This window comes from Polypterus senegalus, chromosome 11, assembly GCF_016835505.1.
Source record: "Polypterus senegalus isolate Bchr_013 chromosome 11, ASM1683550v1, whole genome shotgun sequence".
Taxonomy (NCBI): domain Eukaryota; kingdom Metazoa; phylum Chordata; class Cladistia; order Polypteriformes; family Polypteridae; genus Polypterus; species Polypterus senegalus.
The window spans coordinates 101,185,535-101,201,561 of record NC_053164.1 but is presented as its reverse complement, the minus strand read 5'-3'; the positions used below and the strand labels follow the sequence as shown (position 1 = coordinate 101,201,561).

General features: G+C 37.7%; 1 protein-coding gene across 2 annotated transcripts in view; it reads right to left on the bottom strand.

Annotated features, from left to right (window-relative positions):
- The window catches only part of ggcx (gamma-glutamyl carboxylase), a 72,881-nt gene that overhangs the window by 39,409 nt on the left and 17,445 nt on the right, over positions 1–16,027 (bottom strand). For both annotated transcript variants that reach the window (XM_039769380.1, XM_039769381.1), the window contains exons 5-9: positions 15,815–15,893; positions 12,961–13,067; positions 11,432–11,595; positions 534–838; positions 171–302 (exon numbers count right to left, since the gene is read on the bottom strand). In XM_039769380.1, coding sequence (XP_039625314.1) covers positions 171–302; positions 534–838; positions 11,432–11,595; positions 12,961–13,067; positions 15,815–15,893 — 787 coding nt within the window. The remainder of the gene's footprint in view (positions 1–170; positions 303–533; positions 839–11,431; positions 11,596–12,960; positions 13,068–15,814; positions 15,894–16,027) is intronic.

Sequence of the window (16,027 nt, the reverse complement as noted above, 5' to 3'; positions counted from 1 at the left end):
TTTACCCATTTTACACACTGGAGAGATAAATTAGCAGCTCATATGAAATAAACAAAAAAGACTGAAAAAGATGCCTCTGCTGAATACATTAGGCCACTGGAAGATTTGCTGAACCAACAGTATAGTGAAATTTAATTTATTGTATATTAAATATGATGTAGTCTGCTTACCCCTGGGTTCAGGTAGCCAATATCCCCAGTTTTGGTATCACGGTAAGTGATCTTAACATGCTGGTGAGATCGAGAATGGACCATCATGTCCCAGGAGTAACCATATAGACCATTGGTCCAGTTGTTATACCCCTGTAGCAACAGTTAAACACAATGTTGGGAGTTGTGAAAATAAGGAAAGGAGATTCAAGAGGTGTTAAATCAGAAAAACTGAAAAATGCTCGAAGTCTTAATCCTAACTAAAGCAAGAAATATTAAATCATCACTTTCTCATATTTCTAAGCAAATGCTTAACTATGTACTAAAGAACATCTTAATGTGTATGTATATTAATTATAGCAAGACTGATACACATGCTCATACCTGAGTGATGAAATGTGAGTAAGGCAAGAAGAACTGCTCAGCAATATAGATAATTGTGAAGACTGCCCCCAGCTTATGGCGCAGACTTGCTCTGGTGGGCTTGACTTGCAGGCTTTGTTCAGCAGTTAACCCTTTCGTTTTCAGTTCAACTTCAGGGTAAAGGCAAGAAACACTAGTTTGTGGATTTGTCATCACAGGTGGCAGTACTCCTCTTAGGCAGGTAGGAAACTTTGCAAATAAACGTCTAGGCCAATCAGGGTAGCAGAAAAGTGGTGTTGTAGCAAGCATGGCATAGGGAAACATTCCTGGAAGGGGGAAAAAATGTTTAATTTTGGATTTGCTTTAAAAGAACAAAAAGAACACTGACCATAGGTCATAGGCAGCCCTATCTGTGAAGTGATGGTGTAACTCCAGGCTTTTGTTCTAATATTTTAAACTTAATGACTTTTACAGTGTGTGTAATTTAAATAGATGGTTTGATCCTTTTTTGTTGTCTTAGTGGACAACAGAATTCCACCAATGATTAATCTGTATTCCTGGGAAAAAATAAGGACCACAGTGGATTATTGTGGTAGAGTGATATTTTATATACAAATTAATAAATATTTTGTGTGTCTTTATTTGTAAGTCAGACAAAGCAAATGTACTATTAAGTGTTTCAGCAGGCATGTTGTATTTCATTAATGAGAACGGCAATGCTTTGATGTCTAACTAACCAACCCCCGAAACTTCACGATTGACTCAGGATTTGAAATTTATTGCATGGTGGAAAGGGGTGCCTCAAACTGGTTTGGCAAGGGACTCTGTGCAGGATAGTCTTATAAGCCAACCCCTGTAAGAAGGCCACAAAGTTTCACAGCTGGCAAGCTTCAGCTAAACAAATGGTAGCAGTGTGTGTACCCATTGGTAAAGTATGGCTGTATGGGTTTGGTTTAGAATCCGAGGCCATTCTGTACCAGGACACCCAATTGACTTAAATATTTGGATAGAAATATATAAAATTGGTCGTTTTACACCTCCCTCTCTCTCCCTCACATCACAGCCATGAAAAGAACAAGAGGTGCACAACTTGGTAGCCATATTGAGACAGGCATGTGGCCTGTCTTGAAGAAAGTGGACTAGAAACAAAGACTTGACCATTTGAGTAGCTACACGTTTGTGTGCCACCTGAAACTACACGTTTAGCATTTATCAGGTTGTATGTTTACCAATACAGTGATCCCTCGCTATATCGCGCTTCGACTTTCGCGGCTTCACTCCATCGCGGATTTTAAATGTAAGCATATCTAAATATATATCACAGATTTTTCGCTGGTTTGAGGATTTCTGCGGACAATGGGTCTTTTAATTTAAGGTACATGCTTCCTCAGTTTGTTTGCCCAGTTTATTTCATACAAGGGACGCTATTGACGGATGGCTTAGAAGCTACCCAATCAGAGCATGTATTACGTATTAAATAAAACTCCTCAATGATATACGATGTGCTTCCCGAGTGGTGCTTGATTGTTTGCTTTTCTCATTCTCTCTCACTCTCTACGACTTTCTCTGCGCCTGACGGAGGGGGTGTGAGCAGAGGGGCTGTTTGCACAGAGGCTGTTTGCCTAGAAGATACTGACGCTACTCTAAAAAATGCTACCTTCACATTGCTCCCTTCTTTGCAGCTGCTTTATTGCGGTGCGCATACTTAAAAGCTCAACAGCACGTATTGATTTTTTGATTGTTTGCTTTTCTGTCACACTCTCTCTCTCAGCTCTCTCTCTCTCACCGACATTCTCTGTTCCTGACGGCGCTCCTTTAAAGAGAAGATATGTTTGCATTCTTTTAACTGTGAGAAAGAACTGTCATCTCTGTCTTGTCATGGAGCACAGTTTAAACTTTTGACTAAAGGGTGTTATTTTATGTCTAGAGGGCTCTAATAATGTTAACAGTGTGGGAGAGTATATAAGGGCTTAAAATATATAAAAATAACCATACAAACATGGTTTCTACTTCGCGGATTTTCACCTATCGCGGGGGGTTCTGGAATGCAACCCCCGCGATCGAGGAGGGATTACTGTATTCACATGCACTTTGCTTCATTATTATTATTTTATTATCAATAATACATTATTAAAAGTTGTAATTTAACTCCTGCTTGTCATTTTACTCTGTGTCATTGCCTGAGGTTACAGATGTAGAGGGGAAGGTGGGGAAAAGTTATAAAGTACAATACCTTATTAACAATGTTAAGTCTATGGGAGCTGAAGCATTCTGATAAAGTCTACACAATAAAAGGAGTACAAAAGGGAAAAGTAGTGTAATATAGGAGTCTACCAAGATTAAAACAATTAGTATCTCTTAATCTTATTTTTTTTCCATTTAATTTTAAGTACTTTATTTAATAAGCAGTTTCTTCATAAGAAACAAACCATGCATCTTAGCAACTGGATGCACATTTGCACATTATTGTGGCCTCACTGTTGGATAGGAAATAAAACAGTCAGGTGTTCATAATCTCAACAACATGATAATATATCATAAATCACAACATTTTGACAATAAATAGAGATGCACTAACATAGCCATGGTTTCAAATTTCACAGAGAAATAACAAATGCACTACTGAAAATGTCTCAGACTCTCTAACCTCTAACAATGAGAAACATATTTCAGACTTAAGAGTTGGGTTGTTTGAAATAAGAAAAAATACATTAACTTTCAAAATCTTGTTTTAATACAGATTTGTAACTTGATGTTTATTAAGATATGTGTAGGATACTCCCTATTCTGCCTGATAAGACTGAATTAAACAAAACACGTATTTGATAAGAACACATTTTTCTACTAAAGATTTGATTGACACAAATTTTTCAATGATTCAGCTTGAGTGAATGAAGCAAAACATTAAGCAAATGCATTAAACCCATGGCAGACATCTTTTAAATTAATACTATAATTGTTACTTTCAAGTAAAAGTTACAAGAGACAAAATCCTGTTCCATTTTAAATTCATTCATTGCATCAAACACACTTTGCATGGAGACTAAATATATTAGTCCATTTCTTGAGAAACTACCAATCTAGAAAACCATACTGTTCAAAAAATTAAGGTAACACTTTAACAAAAAGTCAATTAAGTTTCAGGCATATCAAATTGTCCAGAGAGGAGGCATAAGCGATTATAAATCAAATGAAAATGATAACAGGTCCACTGGAGAGGCAACAGCAAAGCAACCCCCAAAAACGGACTGGTTTTACAGGAGGTGGCCACAGACAATTGCTCTCTCCTAATCCTTTCTGACCGATTCTTCTCTAGTTTTGCTAGTTTCCTTATCACCAGTGGTAGCATGAGGCTGTACCTGCAACTGATTCAGGTTGTACAGGTAGTCCAGCTCTTCCAGGATGGCATATGTGCCGTCGCAAGAAGATCTCAAGAGCATAAAGGAGATACCAAGACACGGGCCGTTACACAAGGACAGCTTGACAGGGCAGTAGAAGCACTCCACCCTGAAGAAAGGAACAATGAATGTTTCCAATGGCTTCTCTTCTGCCTAGATTTGTATGTGTAAAGGATTATACTTCAAGGTATATTTTGAGAGAAAGTTTCTCTCTTAAGTGAATTTGAAATTTGCACCATATTTGTCTGGGTTCTTGTCTATTTAATATTTTCGCCATGGTTACTGAAGGGGTATATATGGAGGTTCAAGTATGTGCTACATTTCTAAAAACAACACATTCCCAGTAGGCAGACACCCCGTGCTATGTGTGAATTTTGATAAGAATGATCATGACAAAGATAAGTGGCCAATCTAATAGACAGTTTATGAATGAAATAATAAGAACCCTTATAGGTTTATTTTTATTCTTATGCAGAATTCAATGTTGGGAGTTTTTGCTTTCTTTCTCTTAAGTAGAACTTTTTTGACTTTCAAGTCTTTACTTAGTAATTTACTCTTTAGTAAAATTTGTAAAAAGGCTGATACATCTGCATTTGGCCATCTGTACAGCACTCTTAAGTCTGTCTTTTTTTTTATTAAAGAACAAAAAAGCTGTATGGCACCAAAATTAAGTAACCATTTCTAAAACACAGGTATACTACTTGTATGAAATCAATAGATTTTCAGATATGTAATACTATACCAGCAAAAAAAAAAAAAAAATGCCCACATGAAACATCAAGAGGTTTTTTTTTTTTGCAGAACAACAACTACTACCAAGATAAAAGCCTTCTGGGACAATTCCATACAAAAAAGGCACGCTTCCCAAAGTAAACTGCTTTCATTTGCAAATATGGGTATTCCAGATTTAATTATTTGGCTATAGAATTAATGCAATTCTTTTGTTATTTGAATAAATGTTTGTTTTATTTATATTTGGCTGATGACTTCTAGAGAATTATGTTCACCAATCGGTTTAAAAGAAAAAAACTTTAGTGATAATGATGACCATTTATCAGTTAATTTTATAAATTCATCAAGATAATTTGGCTATTGGTACATGTTGTTTAGAGTTTTTTTTGTTGTTGTTGCGCAAATTAATTAAAAGTAGATCAGGACATGACCAGGGGCCTCATTTATAAACAGTGCGTACTCATAAAAATTTTGCATACGCCCGTTTCCACGCTCACATCGATATGTATAAAAAATAAACTTGCCGTAAATCCATGCACATTTTCACGCCTGGTCAATTCCTGGCGTACGCAAGTTCTCCGCTCAGTTTTGCAAACTGGTGGCACCCAGTGTCAAAGCAGTGCTATCGTTCCTGTGCGGTTTTCCTTTCTTTTTTGGATCCACATCTCTGACGCGGTTTAATCAAATACACTGAAATTAACCGCATACTGTTTATTAGTTTAAGGCATCTGATTGTAATTAACCTGTAACAATATAATGGTCAACGGAATGACCAAACTATCCCAAAGACCATAGCTGCTTTAGCATTGTTACTCTCACTGCACCACTGAAGAGTATTTATCCCACTGTATCGGAGTGTGAAATCACAGTTCTACAGCAGCTGATCAGAAAAAGAATAAATGGTATACAGCATCTAGCACACGCTGCCTCAGCCATACGTACAGTCTATTTGAACTTTCCCATACGGCAAACGCTTCACAGCCTTTCCTGTAGGGACCTTGTGGTTCAGAAAGAGTTTCATCCCAAGAGTTCTAAACACACTCAATCAGTCCATCAAGTACTCCTTGTAGAACTGTTTGTACTAACAAGTACAATTACCTCATTGCAAACTTGCGATACAGTTATAATATTGCACAACCTAAGCCACTTTAAAAGCGCATATGATGATGATATCATTTCTAAGATGAAATGCAGCAAAGTATGTTTATTACATTATACAGATACAATTTTAACATCATTTAAATAATCCATATTGTTAATAATTAAACATGCGAGGACACGGTGTTGCAGCGCTAGAGATGAGCTGGTGCCCCATTCAGGCATTATTCCTGCCTCATGCTGTATACTTGCTGAGGCTGGCGCGACACTGGATGGATAGAAAAATTAAACATGTACTACAAAGATATTTCAATGTTCCTTAAAAGTTTGAAGAATCATTGGCTTGACATTTATTAAAGAGCTGATTGTGTGGTGATTGGTTACTAGGAGAAAGAAAAGGAAGGACAGGAATTGAGGGTTAGTACATTTGAAAGAGACAGTACTGCTGCAATAAATTATTTCATCAAAGGTGACGCACAGCTTTGCAAGCATCTTGTGGGAGGCAATCTCGGGACAATCTCTGGACGGGACACCAGCTCGTCACTATCACTGCGCCACCATGTTCCCATGTTTAATACATGCTTTAATTCCTATTAGGCACTATCATGAATGTAATGGATTCTGTGTCCTGTCAGAGGAAGAGAAAGCCCGTTTAAGAAGCAAGTAGTGATTCACACACATAAGATGCAAAGCATTTAACATGCTACTTTGGCTACGATGGTATTTGAGAAACTAGTAAATTAAACTATTTTAAGATGAAGTTTATGACGTTCTATTTTAATGACAAAATAAACTATGTGATTAAAGTGGAAATTATTTTTTTTTTTTTTTCTTTCATTGTACCCTAATAAGCTTCCATGTAACACTCAGACGGTGGACTACTACTAATATATATATTTATATATATTTTTTTTTATGTATAAATATATATACACACAGTCTTTGGGGTGCCAGAATCCATGAAGGAAGAAAAATGAAAAACATTATTTGTACAAAATCTTAAGGGTATTGCCATCTTTAATCATATCCAAGAGTTTCACCTTCTCCTGGATAGTAAGCATCTTCCTCCGGCACTTAGTTTTTTTGTCAGAAGGCTTAGAAAAAGCAGCACGTTTAGGAGCCATCGTAGGGCTTAGATAAAAGTTCTCAGAAAGTGCATGCGTAGTGACGTAAGCGTGTATGAGAAAAAAATCGCAATAGAGTGAAGCCGCGAAAATCGAAGCGTGATATAACGAGGGATTACTGTACATACACACACATATATACACACAAATACATATATATACATACACACACATATATATATAAACATATATATATATATACATACATATCTACATATATACATACACACTGTGGTGTTATGGGTCCACAGCTCGTGGAGAAAAGGCCATTGATTTTAAATAAATAATCATCGCACCGAGGCGGCTTCGTGAGGGGGCGTTGTTAGCGAGCAGCGGGCAGTCGTCGATGTGGCGTTTCTCACCGTGTGCACAGGTGAGGAACTGCCCACATTCGTGATTGCTCCCGTGGCTAATGCTGCAGCTGTGATGGCCCCTCACGTTTTTAAAAGAAGCGCGAGTCGGTTTTAGGGAGAGAGAAAGAAACGATCGGTGTAAAACAAAAAAAAGAGATGAGGACGGAGGTTACAGGGAGCGAGGAAGCAGGCGGTGCGTGAGTGTGGTGAGCGCCGATCGAGCGCTCGTGGGCAGCTGCGAGGAAGCTGGGTGTTAGGCCGACACCCACGTGTTTGTGTTGATGTCGCTCCCGCTGAGCGAGCAGGTAGCGGGAGTGACCAAGGTGAAAGCGACGAGCCGCAGAAGGCCGCAGAAAGGCAGCGGAAGTCGGGAGGCTTGGAGTGGCAGTCCTTGGTGTGAGCGTCCTGGAGACCAAGGAGTCCAAGTCTCGAGGCTGGGATGAGAGCCAAACCGAAGCCAGGGATCGGGAGGTCTCCAGTCTTGCGTGTGTTTGAGGAGGGCAGCTGTAGAGAGCGTCTTGCCTGCTGCTTGGCCCATACGGGATAAGCAGGTGAGACGCTAACAGAAGAGCACCGTATTTGTTGATGGTTTTAAGACTGCTTCCTAAAAAGATTTTAACCTCTCGTTTTTAAGGATTGTTTTTTCTATTTATTGGTTTTACTCCACGTTCTTTTTATGGATTATTTATTTAATGAATTTGAAGAACTGCACTATTTATGAACTTTGTTTTTGTTGACTGTTTTAAATAAAAGCACTTTTGCACTTTCTACCTTCCCCTTGCTCAGATGCTTAATTTGCCTCCATTGACTAGCTCATTCGGCAACATTATCGACGGTGTTGGGTTCAAGTGCTTCCAACATCAAAGGGAGTGTGGAGCCAGAACCCACATCGTCACACACACACACACATATATACACCTATATACAGTCTTTGGGGTGCGAGCAACTGTTGCTGGGGGTGACAGAATCCATGAAGGAAGAAAAATGAAAAACATTATTTGTACAAAATCTTAATTTATTTATCCATTCCTAAATAATTAAATGGGCAGCCTATTTCGTATCAGTGCAATACGCTGCTTGTTAAAACGGATGACTCCCGCTCTTACGTGTAAGACTTCCTGGATATTATGAACTATCGTTTCTGTTCAAGTTCTATTTAAATTTTAAATAGAATGAATTTTTATTTAGTCGACAGAATATTATTCCGGAATAAATCAACTCAAACCTTAAATAACTTATATTTTGCTCTCCATAAAAATATATCCTGTCTAAATTATACAAGTTAGAAATAAAGTAAACGTTAAAATAACAAAGATTCAAATTTCTTTACTCTTATGTAATTTTACATAAAAAATAAACTTAAATTTGAAATATTCCAAAAGATTTTGCTCTCTATAAAAATATATCCTGTCAAAATTATACAAATTCAAATATGAACATGCTGCATAACAAAACCTGGAAATATAAATAAAATTTGTTCTTTTCAGCAATAACAAATCAAATCATTCAGTTGTCTTTGCTCTTATGTCATGTTATTAGAGCTGGACGCCTGGTATCTATTTTTGGCAACAAGTTCGTTTATGTTTGGTGTGAGGTTCTGTGTTGTGGAGATTGTCCGGATGGACAGCAGGTGTTCATCAGTGAGGCGACTCCTGTGTGCTGTTTTGTTAGTCGTCATCACTGAAAAGAGCTTCTCACACAGATATGTGCTACCAAACATGCACAAGGTTAGAGCCGCATGTAGACGAAGCTGGAGCATTTGTGCGGGAATGGAGTGAATAAACTGTGCGGGCACTGCAGTATCGTACTTTGCCTTCAGTGTGCTATTACACTGCAGCTCAATGACCTCCATCTGAATCTGCACAGGTGCAGTTTCCACATCGACGGCAAATGGGTTGCAAAACAACTCAAAATTCTGTTTTTGTTCTTCAAAGTCACCAAAGCGCTGTGCGAACTCAGTGCGCTCAGTTTATCAGCAAAGTGCGTATTTGAGAACACCGTTGTGCCGACTTGGTTCAACATTACTTGGCAACAGGGAAAGTGGGGCAAGTTGCACTGGTGCATTTGTGTCTCCCATAAAAGCAGCTTCACTTGAAATCACTTTGTGATTTTGCACGGATAAAAACGTCTGCTGGATTTAGGGTTGCCACCCGTCCTTTAAAATACGGAATAGTCCCATATTTGAGAATGAAATTGCGTGTCCCGTTTTGAATCAATACGGGACGGGTTTTGCTTTCCGTATTTTTTTTATAATTTTTTTTATAGCAGCGTCTCATGCAAATCATCCCACACGCATTTTATGAAGATGCCTCCTTTCCTACTTTTGATTGGGTAATACTTGATGTCATCGTTAGTTTGATTGGTCTTTTTAACTATCCAGTGAGGAGGGCGGGTCTTTTAAGTAGAGTCTGCAAAGTGTGTGTCCCTTATTTTTTTGTATTAAAAGTGGTAACCCTAGCTGGATTCTTCTTTAACTCTTCTGATTTCTATATCTTCTGCATTGCATTCAGGTCTTTCAAGTTATCGTGATGTTTTGTCTCATAGTGCCGTCTTAGAATAAATTCTGTAATTACAGCCACATTAGCTCCACAAATGAGATACGTGTTTACCGGCAATGTCAGTAAACATATACTCAGCCTCCCATCGGTTTTTAAGGGCTCTATTTTCAGAATCAACTTTTCTTTTCGGCATCGCGTGGGCTAGCTTCGCAATAACTTGCAGCATCATAAGCTAGACTTGATTAACGCGGTAAGTGTTCGGCAAGGCCGCTGAAGCGCTGCATTATGGGATCTGTAGTTTATTGTGTTACCAGCGCTTCATATCCCCGGGCCATTAATAACAATAATATACAACTCTCGTTTATATCCTGCGTCCTCTCAGTAAACTTGTATCCTGCATTACCCATGGGCATGCACGCCAGCGGCAGCCTGTCTATGAACTTAATTTAAATTTTATGTTTACACCGTGCTTTGTTTCCGAAGTAGCAGCACTCATGAATATGGTTGTATATATGTCATTCGCTCGCTTCCTATTGTTTCGCTGCCTTCTCAATTATATAATGCATGTTTTCTTCACCGCGTTTTGGAGCTCTTCCTAGTTTTCTACGTACTGCGTTAAAAGTCAGTTCACGTGATTACGTGGGAGGCGTGATGATGTCACACGAAACTCCGCCCCCACGGCTTTCGCGCTCAACTCCATTACAGTAAATGGAGAAAAATCACTTCCAGTTATGACCATTATGCACAGAATTTCGAAATGAAACCAGCCCAACTTTTGTAAGGAAGCTGTAAGGAATGAGCCTGCCAAATTTCAGCCTTCTACCTACACGGGAAGTTGGAGAATTAGTGATGAGTCAGTAAGTGAGTGAGGGAGTCAGTGAGTGAATCAGTCAGTCAGTCAGTCAGGGCTTTGCCTTTTATTAGTATAGATTATTATCCTGCTTTTGTTTTTCTAATTCACATTCACATATTTACTGTGTTAAGCATCTACTTATTATAAAACATTAAGGTCTATGTGCGTATTCCTGTGTTGTCCGCTGCCTTAGAGCAATGTGATTGGTCAGTTTGGCTTTAGTGAAGTGCGAGTGTAAGAGACACAAGGAATAGTAAAGCTATTAGAGGCATGCTTAAGAGTCATCATCAATGACAGGAAGTATAAGAACAGACAGGAAGTAAGCAAAGCCCCTAAAAATTATAAAGTCTGAGAAGCAGGCTTTAATAGGAATTTGCTCAAGAGTGAGAGAGTGCTGATCAAGAAAGGTTCAGAAACACAAGGGTACAGAGGAAAGGTGCTGAAGACAAACATAGAGCAAGATATATCAAATACTGCCAAACATATCCTATTACCTGATTTTGACAAGTTAACATGGCTAGGATCTGTATAAACATGGTGTGTTACTTTATAGATGGTCAGAAAATGTGCTTTTAGAACACACACTATATGTTCATAACCTATTTCAAAGGAATCAACCTGTCTTCATAAAATGTATTATAAAACTACAAATCTCATATTTCCTATGCCAAAGGTCTATGTAGTTTTAAGTGCTATTACAAATATGACTTAAATACATATTATCAATGATCTAAGCAACTAAAAAGGAGTTTGCATAATTTAACAAGACTTCTTAGAGATATTTATTTTTAAAACTACAGGATATTAGGGAATGAGATTTTTAATCATTATCACAGACATAATAACAAACATAGATAACTTACCAATACTGAACAACTGAGAGTTCATGCAATGGAAGTAGGTAACAAAAACAATAGTAATAGGACGTGTTGCATCAAAGAAAAGTAGGTACCCAGCAGTCAAGTCAAGGATCAATCCTCCACCATGAACGACAATCAGGCTAGTCATCTCATCTGTGAAAATCAGCCTGCAACATTAATTTCAAAATTACCCAACACATTATGACACACATCAAAATTCATAAAAAAAAGGAAGCGGCTTACAAAGGATGGTGCAGAAGTGACACTAATGGTAAAAAATGGTGCTTAAGGTGCTGCATCCTTTGCTGACAGTGTGCTTAGTTGTAGGTGTCAGCAGTGTAAATCAGTGAAGAGCAAGTAGCAGGCTGTTTGTTCTAATGCTCTTTTTCAGGACAGTAGGAACATAATGCAGAAAGATTATTGAATGTAACAGAAAGAATACTTAATTCCATTTAAATAAAAGCATATGCAATATTGCAATGTGTAACATTAGTCTTGTTTTGGAGTATCACTAAGCATTACCTGTCTGTGTCTCATTATGTCAAATAACACTTCACTAAAATATAAGATGAATGTCAAAGGTCTTACACTGATAACAACTAATTACTGTAGTGTTCTTATTGCATACAGTATATGGTAAAGTACAGACAAAAATTTTTGTAGAGTAAAAAAGCCATGTACTACAAGACACCAATGGCACATTACACAGAGAAAACTTTTTGTTTGGTTCCACTTTTTCGTTTATGACAAGTGGCTCATGAGCCATTATTGGCTACCAAGACTCATTTTTATGGAATTCCTCCAGTGCTACTACATGTAATCATAGTACTGCAGTGGACCTGCACGTTCTTTCTGTACAGGAGTCACTTACAGTGGACTTTCAGAAAGTACTTGCAGACAGAAGCATCTAAGCCTGCTCTCAGTCAAAACTTGCCTGCTGCTGAGAAGTCTGCCATTTGCATGTCTCCACAGTCCATAAGTATCCCCTATGGCATAAGAACTCAAGGTCCAATTAAGAGGGGATCTGAGCCAAAGACAGGTTTGGAACATGTTATCAATGCAAAGCGTGTTGATTTCCTAACTCTGCTCTTCTCAATCTGATTATGACAATTTATATTTTCCAGTTTAAACCAAGTCTCCAGAGTTAAGATTAGGTTGCTCAATTCTTAGTATATTTTGTCCTAAAACGTGCAAGGCATACATTATTGCAAGTATAAATCTTTAAGTGTCTGAAAGTCTATCCAGGAAGAATGAGGTTCAAAAAAAGTTGGATAATGGAAATAAACTGACTCCTGTATCTTTTGGTTCAGTTTCTTTAATCCAATTATTGTTCTATACTTTCCTATGCTAATTTCTATATAAGATATATAGATGATGTTCAATTTGTAAAAAATAACACTTTTACAAAGAAAGGAAGAGGAAATCAGAAATTGTGCAAAAGAGGCTGCATTATTCATTCACAAATGTACCAAAACATTCCCTGTCACATACTGTACTGTATATGGAGATTATTTTTTACACATCATACTTACCTAAAGGGATCAAAAAGCCAGTGTTGTGATAGATAGTTCATTGAGTATCCCCCAACCCAGTCTCCGTCAAGCTTTTTGACCCCAGCTATGAAGTACACAATAAAAATCTATCAGTTGGAGGAAAAAACAAAAAGATGAAACACCATTACTCAAAGGATAGACTGTCAAGCAAGAGTAGCAAACTAAAAAAAGTAGCAAACAATGCAACAAATAACAAAGATGTACTATTCATATTTTGGTTTAGTAACACACAGATAAATTGGACTGTACTGCCAATACTGATGCTCTGTGTAAGAAAGGACAGAACCGATTATACTTCCTTAGAAGGCTGGCGTCCTTCAACATCTGCAATAAGATGCTGCAGATGTTCTATCAGACGGTTGTGGCGAGCGCCCTCTTCTACGCGGTGGTGTGCTGGGAAGGCAGCATAAAGAAGAGGGATGTCTCGCGCCTGGATAAACTGGTGAGGAAGGCATGCTCTATTGTAGGCACGGAGCTGGACAGTTTGACATCCGTGGCAGAGCGACGGGCACTGAGCAGGCTTCTATCAATAATGGAGAATCCACTGCATCCACTGAACAGTATCATCCCCACACAGAGGAGCAGCTTCAGTGACAGACTGCGGTCACTGTCCTGCTCCACTGACAGACTGAGGAAATCATTCCTCTCCCACACTATGCGACTCTTCAATTCCACCCGGGGGGGTAAACATTAATATTATACAAAGTTATTGTCTGTCTGTTATACCTTCATTGTTATCACTCTTTAATTTAATATTGTTCTTTATCAGTATGCCGCTGCTGCTGGAGTATGTGAATTTCCCCTTGGGATTAATAAAGTATCTATCTATCTATCTATCTATATGATAAAACTATTCAAGGCAAAACATAACAAAGACAGGCCAGGAAATTGATCACAACTGAAAATGGAAGTAAATTTATATACATAAATAGATTTCAGAATAGATGTGGTTTTGAAATCAAATGTGTTTGTTATAGAGGAGTACTACAAGAATTAATTGGATTTATGTTGTTCAATAGAAGACAACCCTCACTGCAGATCTCTGTACTCAAAATACTACCAAAAAAGCCCAGAACACCACAGAACTGTGCCTTTATTACATATGAACTATAAGGGAGAAAGTGCAACTCAACAGACAAAACAATCACCATTGTCCAACACATGAAGTGCATTGTCCAATTGCCTACAGAAATAGCAACAAACACTCTCTTCCTCAGCTTCTAACTCTCTAGATCCTTTCCATCTCAGCAACCCAAACCTTCCTCTCAACTCTATACTCAATTGTATCTTTGCCATGCAATGACTTTGAACCCCATTCTGGTGATTAGCTGGATGACTTCTGGGCAACACCAGCAATTATTTCCCTTAATAAATGTCTGTTTGATTTGCAGGACAGCCTAGTCCCATAGGTTCCAGGTGCCACAGTTCAGGTGCCATTTACTCTCAACTCACTCTTGGGCAATCAACTTTGCCAGGAGTTCCTCCAATTTCATGTCTAGCATTCCCTGACGTCCAAACAAGCAAGTCAAGCATCCCTGGCCATTAAGTTACTTTAAGTCTTAACATTTATAAGGAACATGGTGGAATGCTTTCTTTCTCTGCAATAGACAAATGCATAATACACCATATGTTGCAAATGTATTTTTGCCATGTTTTTATTTTGAATAAATAATGTGTTGAGAACAGCTGAACATACCTGTGCCAAAAAAAGTATAATACATAAAATATGAAACATAAAGTTTACTTCAATCATAATTAACAAAAATTAATTTCAAGGTGTACTTTTTCAAAAGCAATATAGAAGAAATATGTCTTTAATTTTCTTTGAGGTAGGATCGCTTTAACATTGAGGTTTTACTTTAATCAGTTGATGTTTGTCCAAGATTTGAAATTCTGTGACAATTGTCACAACATAAAGCACTAAGGCATAAAGATGATGTCTTAAACAAGAACAGTTGTTTTAACAGACTCCTGTAGCTGTTCAAAAAGCAGGTGTGTGCTTACACTGACACAGAGTTAACTCCTTCGCATCCTCAAATGATTCTTTCCTGAGTACATAAAACTAAACCATTTAGTTGAACTCTTTATAGCTTTAATAAAAACCCCAAACCCCACAAAAAAGGTATTTTAAAAGAACTCAAGTATTACTGTAATGCTTAGCTTAAATGCTGTGTGTTTTATCATTTATTTAAGGAAATGTATGGTTAAGATGCTGCACCAATATTAATTCAACAGGGTGCTGAATTTCATTCTCTGATAAGACTTCTCTTCCCAGTATACCCAAGTAGCCCACATAATTAATATAAGGCTCTCAATGGGCCCTCTTTTAACTTGTGGGACTCACCAAAAACTGCTAAGGAGCTTCTCATAGTTTTCATTTAGTTCTGGGCCATGTACCACCCTGCTTCTAACTGACAGCAGACCTTCTTGTGGGTTTACAATTGGTGCCACCTCCCATACTCTGGCAGAACATAATATTACTTTGTTGTCCAAAAGTATAGAACTTTAACAGAAACACATAAGTTACTTATTTCCTGTTTATTTTTATATTGCTGGTTAAGAAACATTTCACCCATTTCTTTGTATGTTTTAGACTGTGGGATATAAAACATATTTTGAAACATTTAGTGATTTCCTCTTAATGTTTTAAGTAACCTACAAAGCCTCTTAACAAAAAAAGCTGAAAAGAATAATCAAATGGATTTTGTATGTGTTAATATTATGTAAAAACTGCCTGTTATTTTACAGAACATGTGCAGGTAAGGGAACATGCCCTAAATAATATTAATGAAAGTTTGGTATTGAGAAAGAATAAAATAAGCCATTGACTCACCTGGGCCCTCAGTACTGTATAATTCCATAGGGGCACATGAGCATTCTTTTTTTTTGAATTAAAGAACCCATCTATTGACCTGAAAGCAGTAAAAGCAAATTACTTCCAAAGACACTTAAACAAAGAGCTTCCTCATTTTTAATTTGATTACAAGCTAATATACATTTACCATTTTCCATCACCAATTGAAATGAAAATATTCATCTGGGTAAA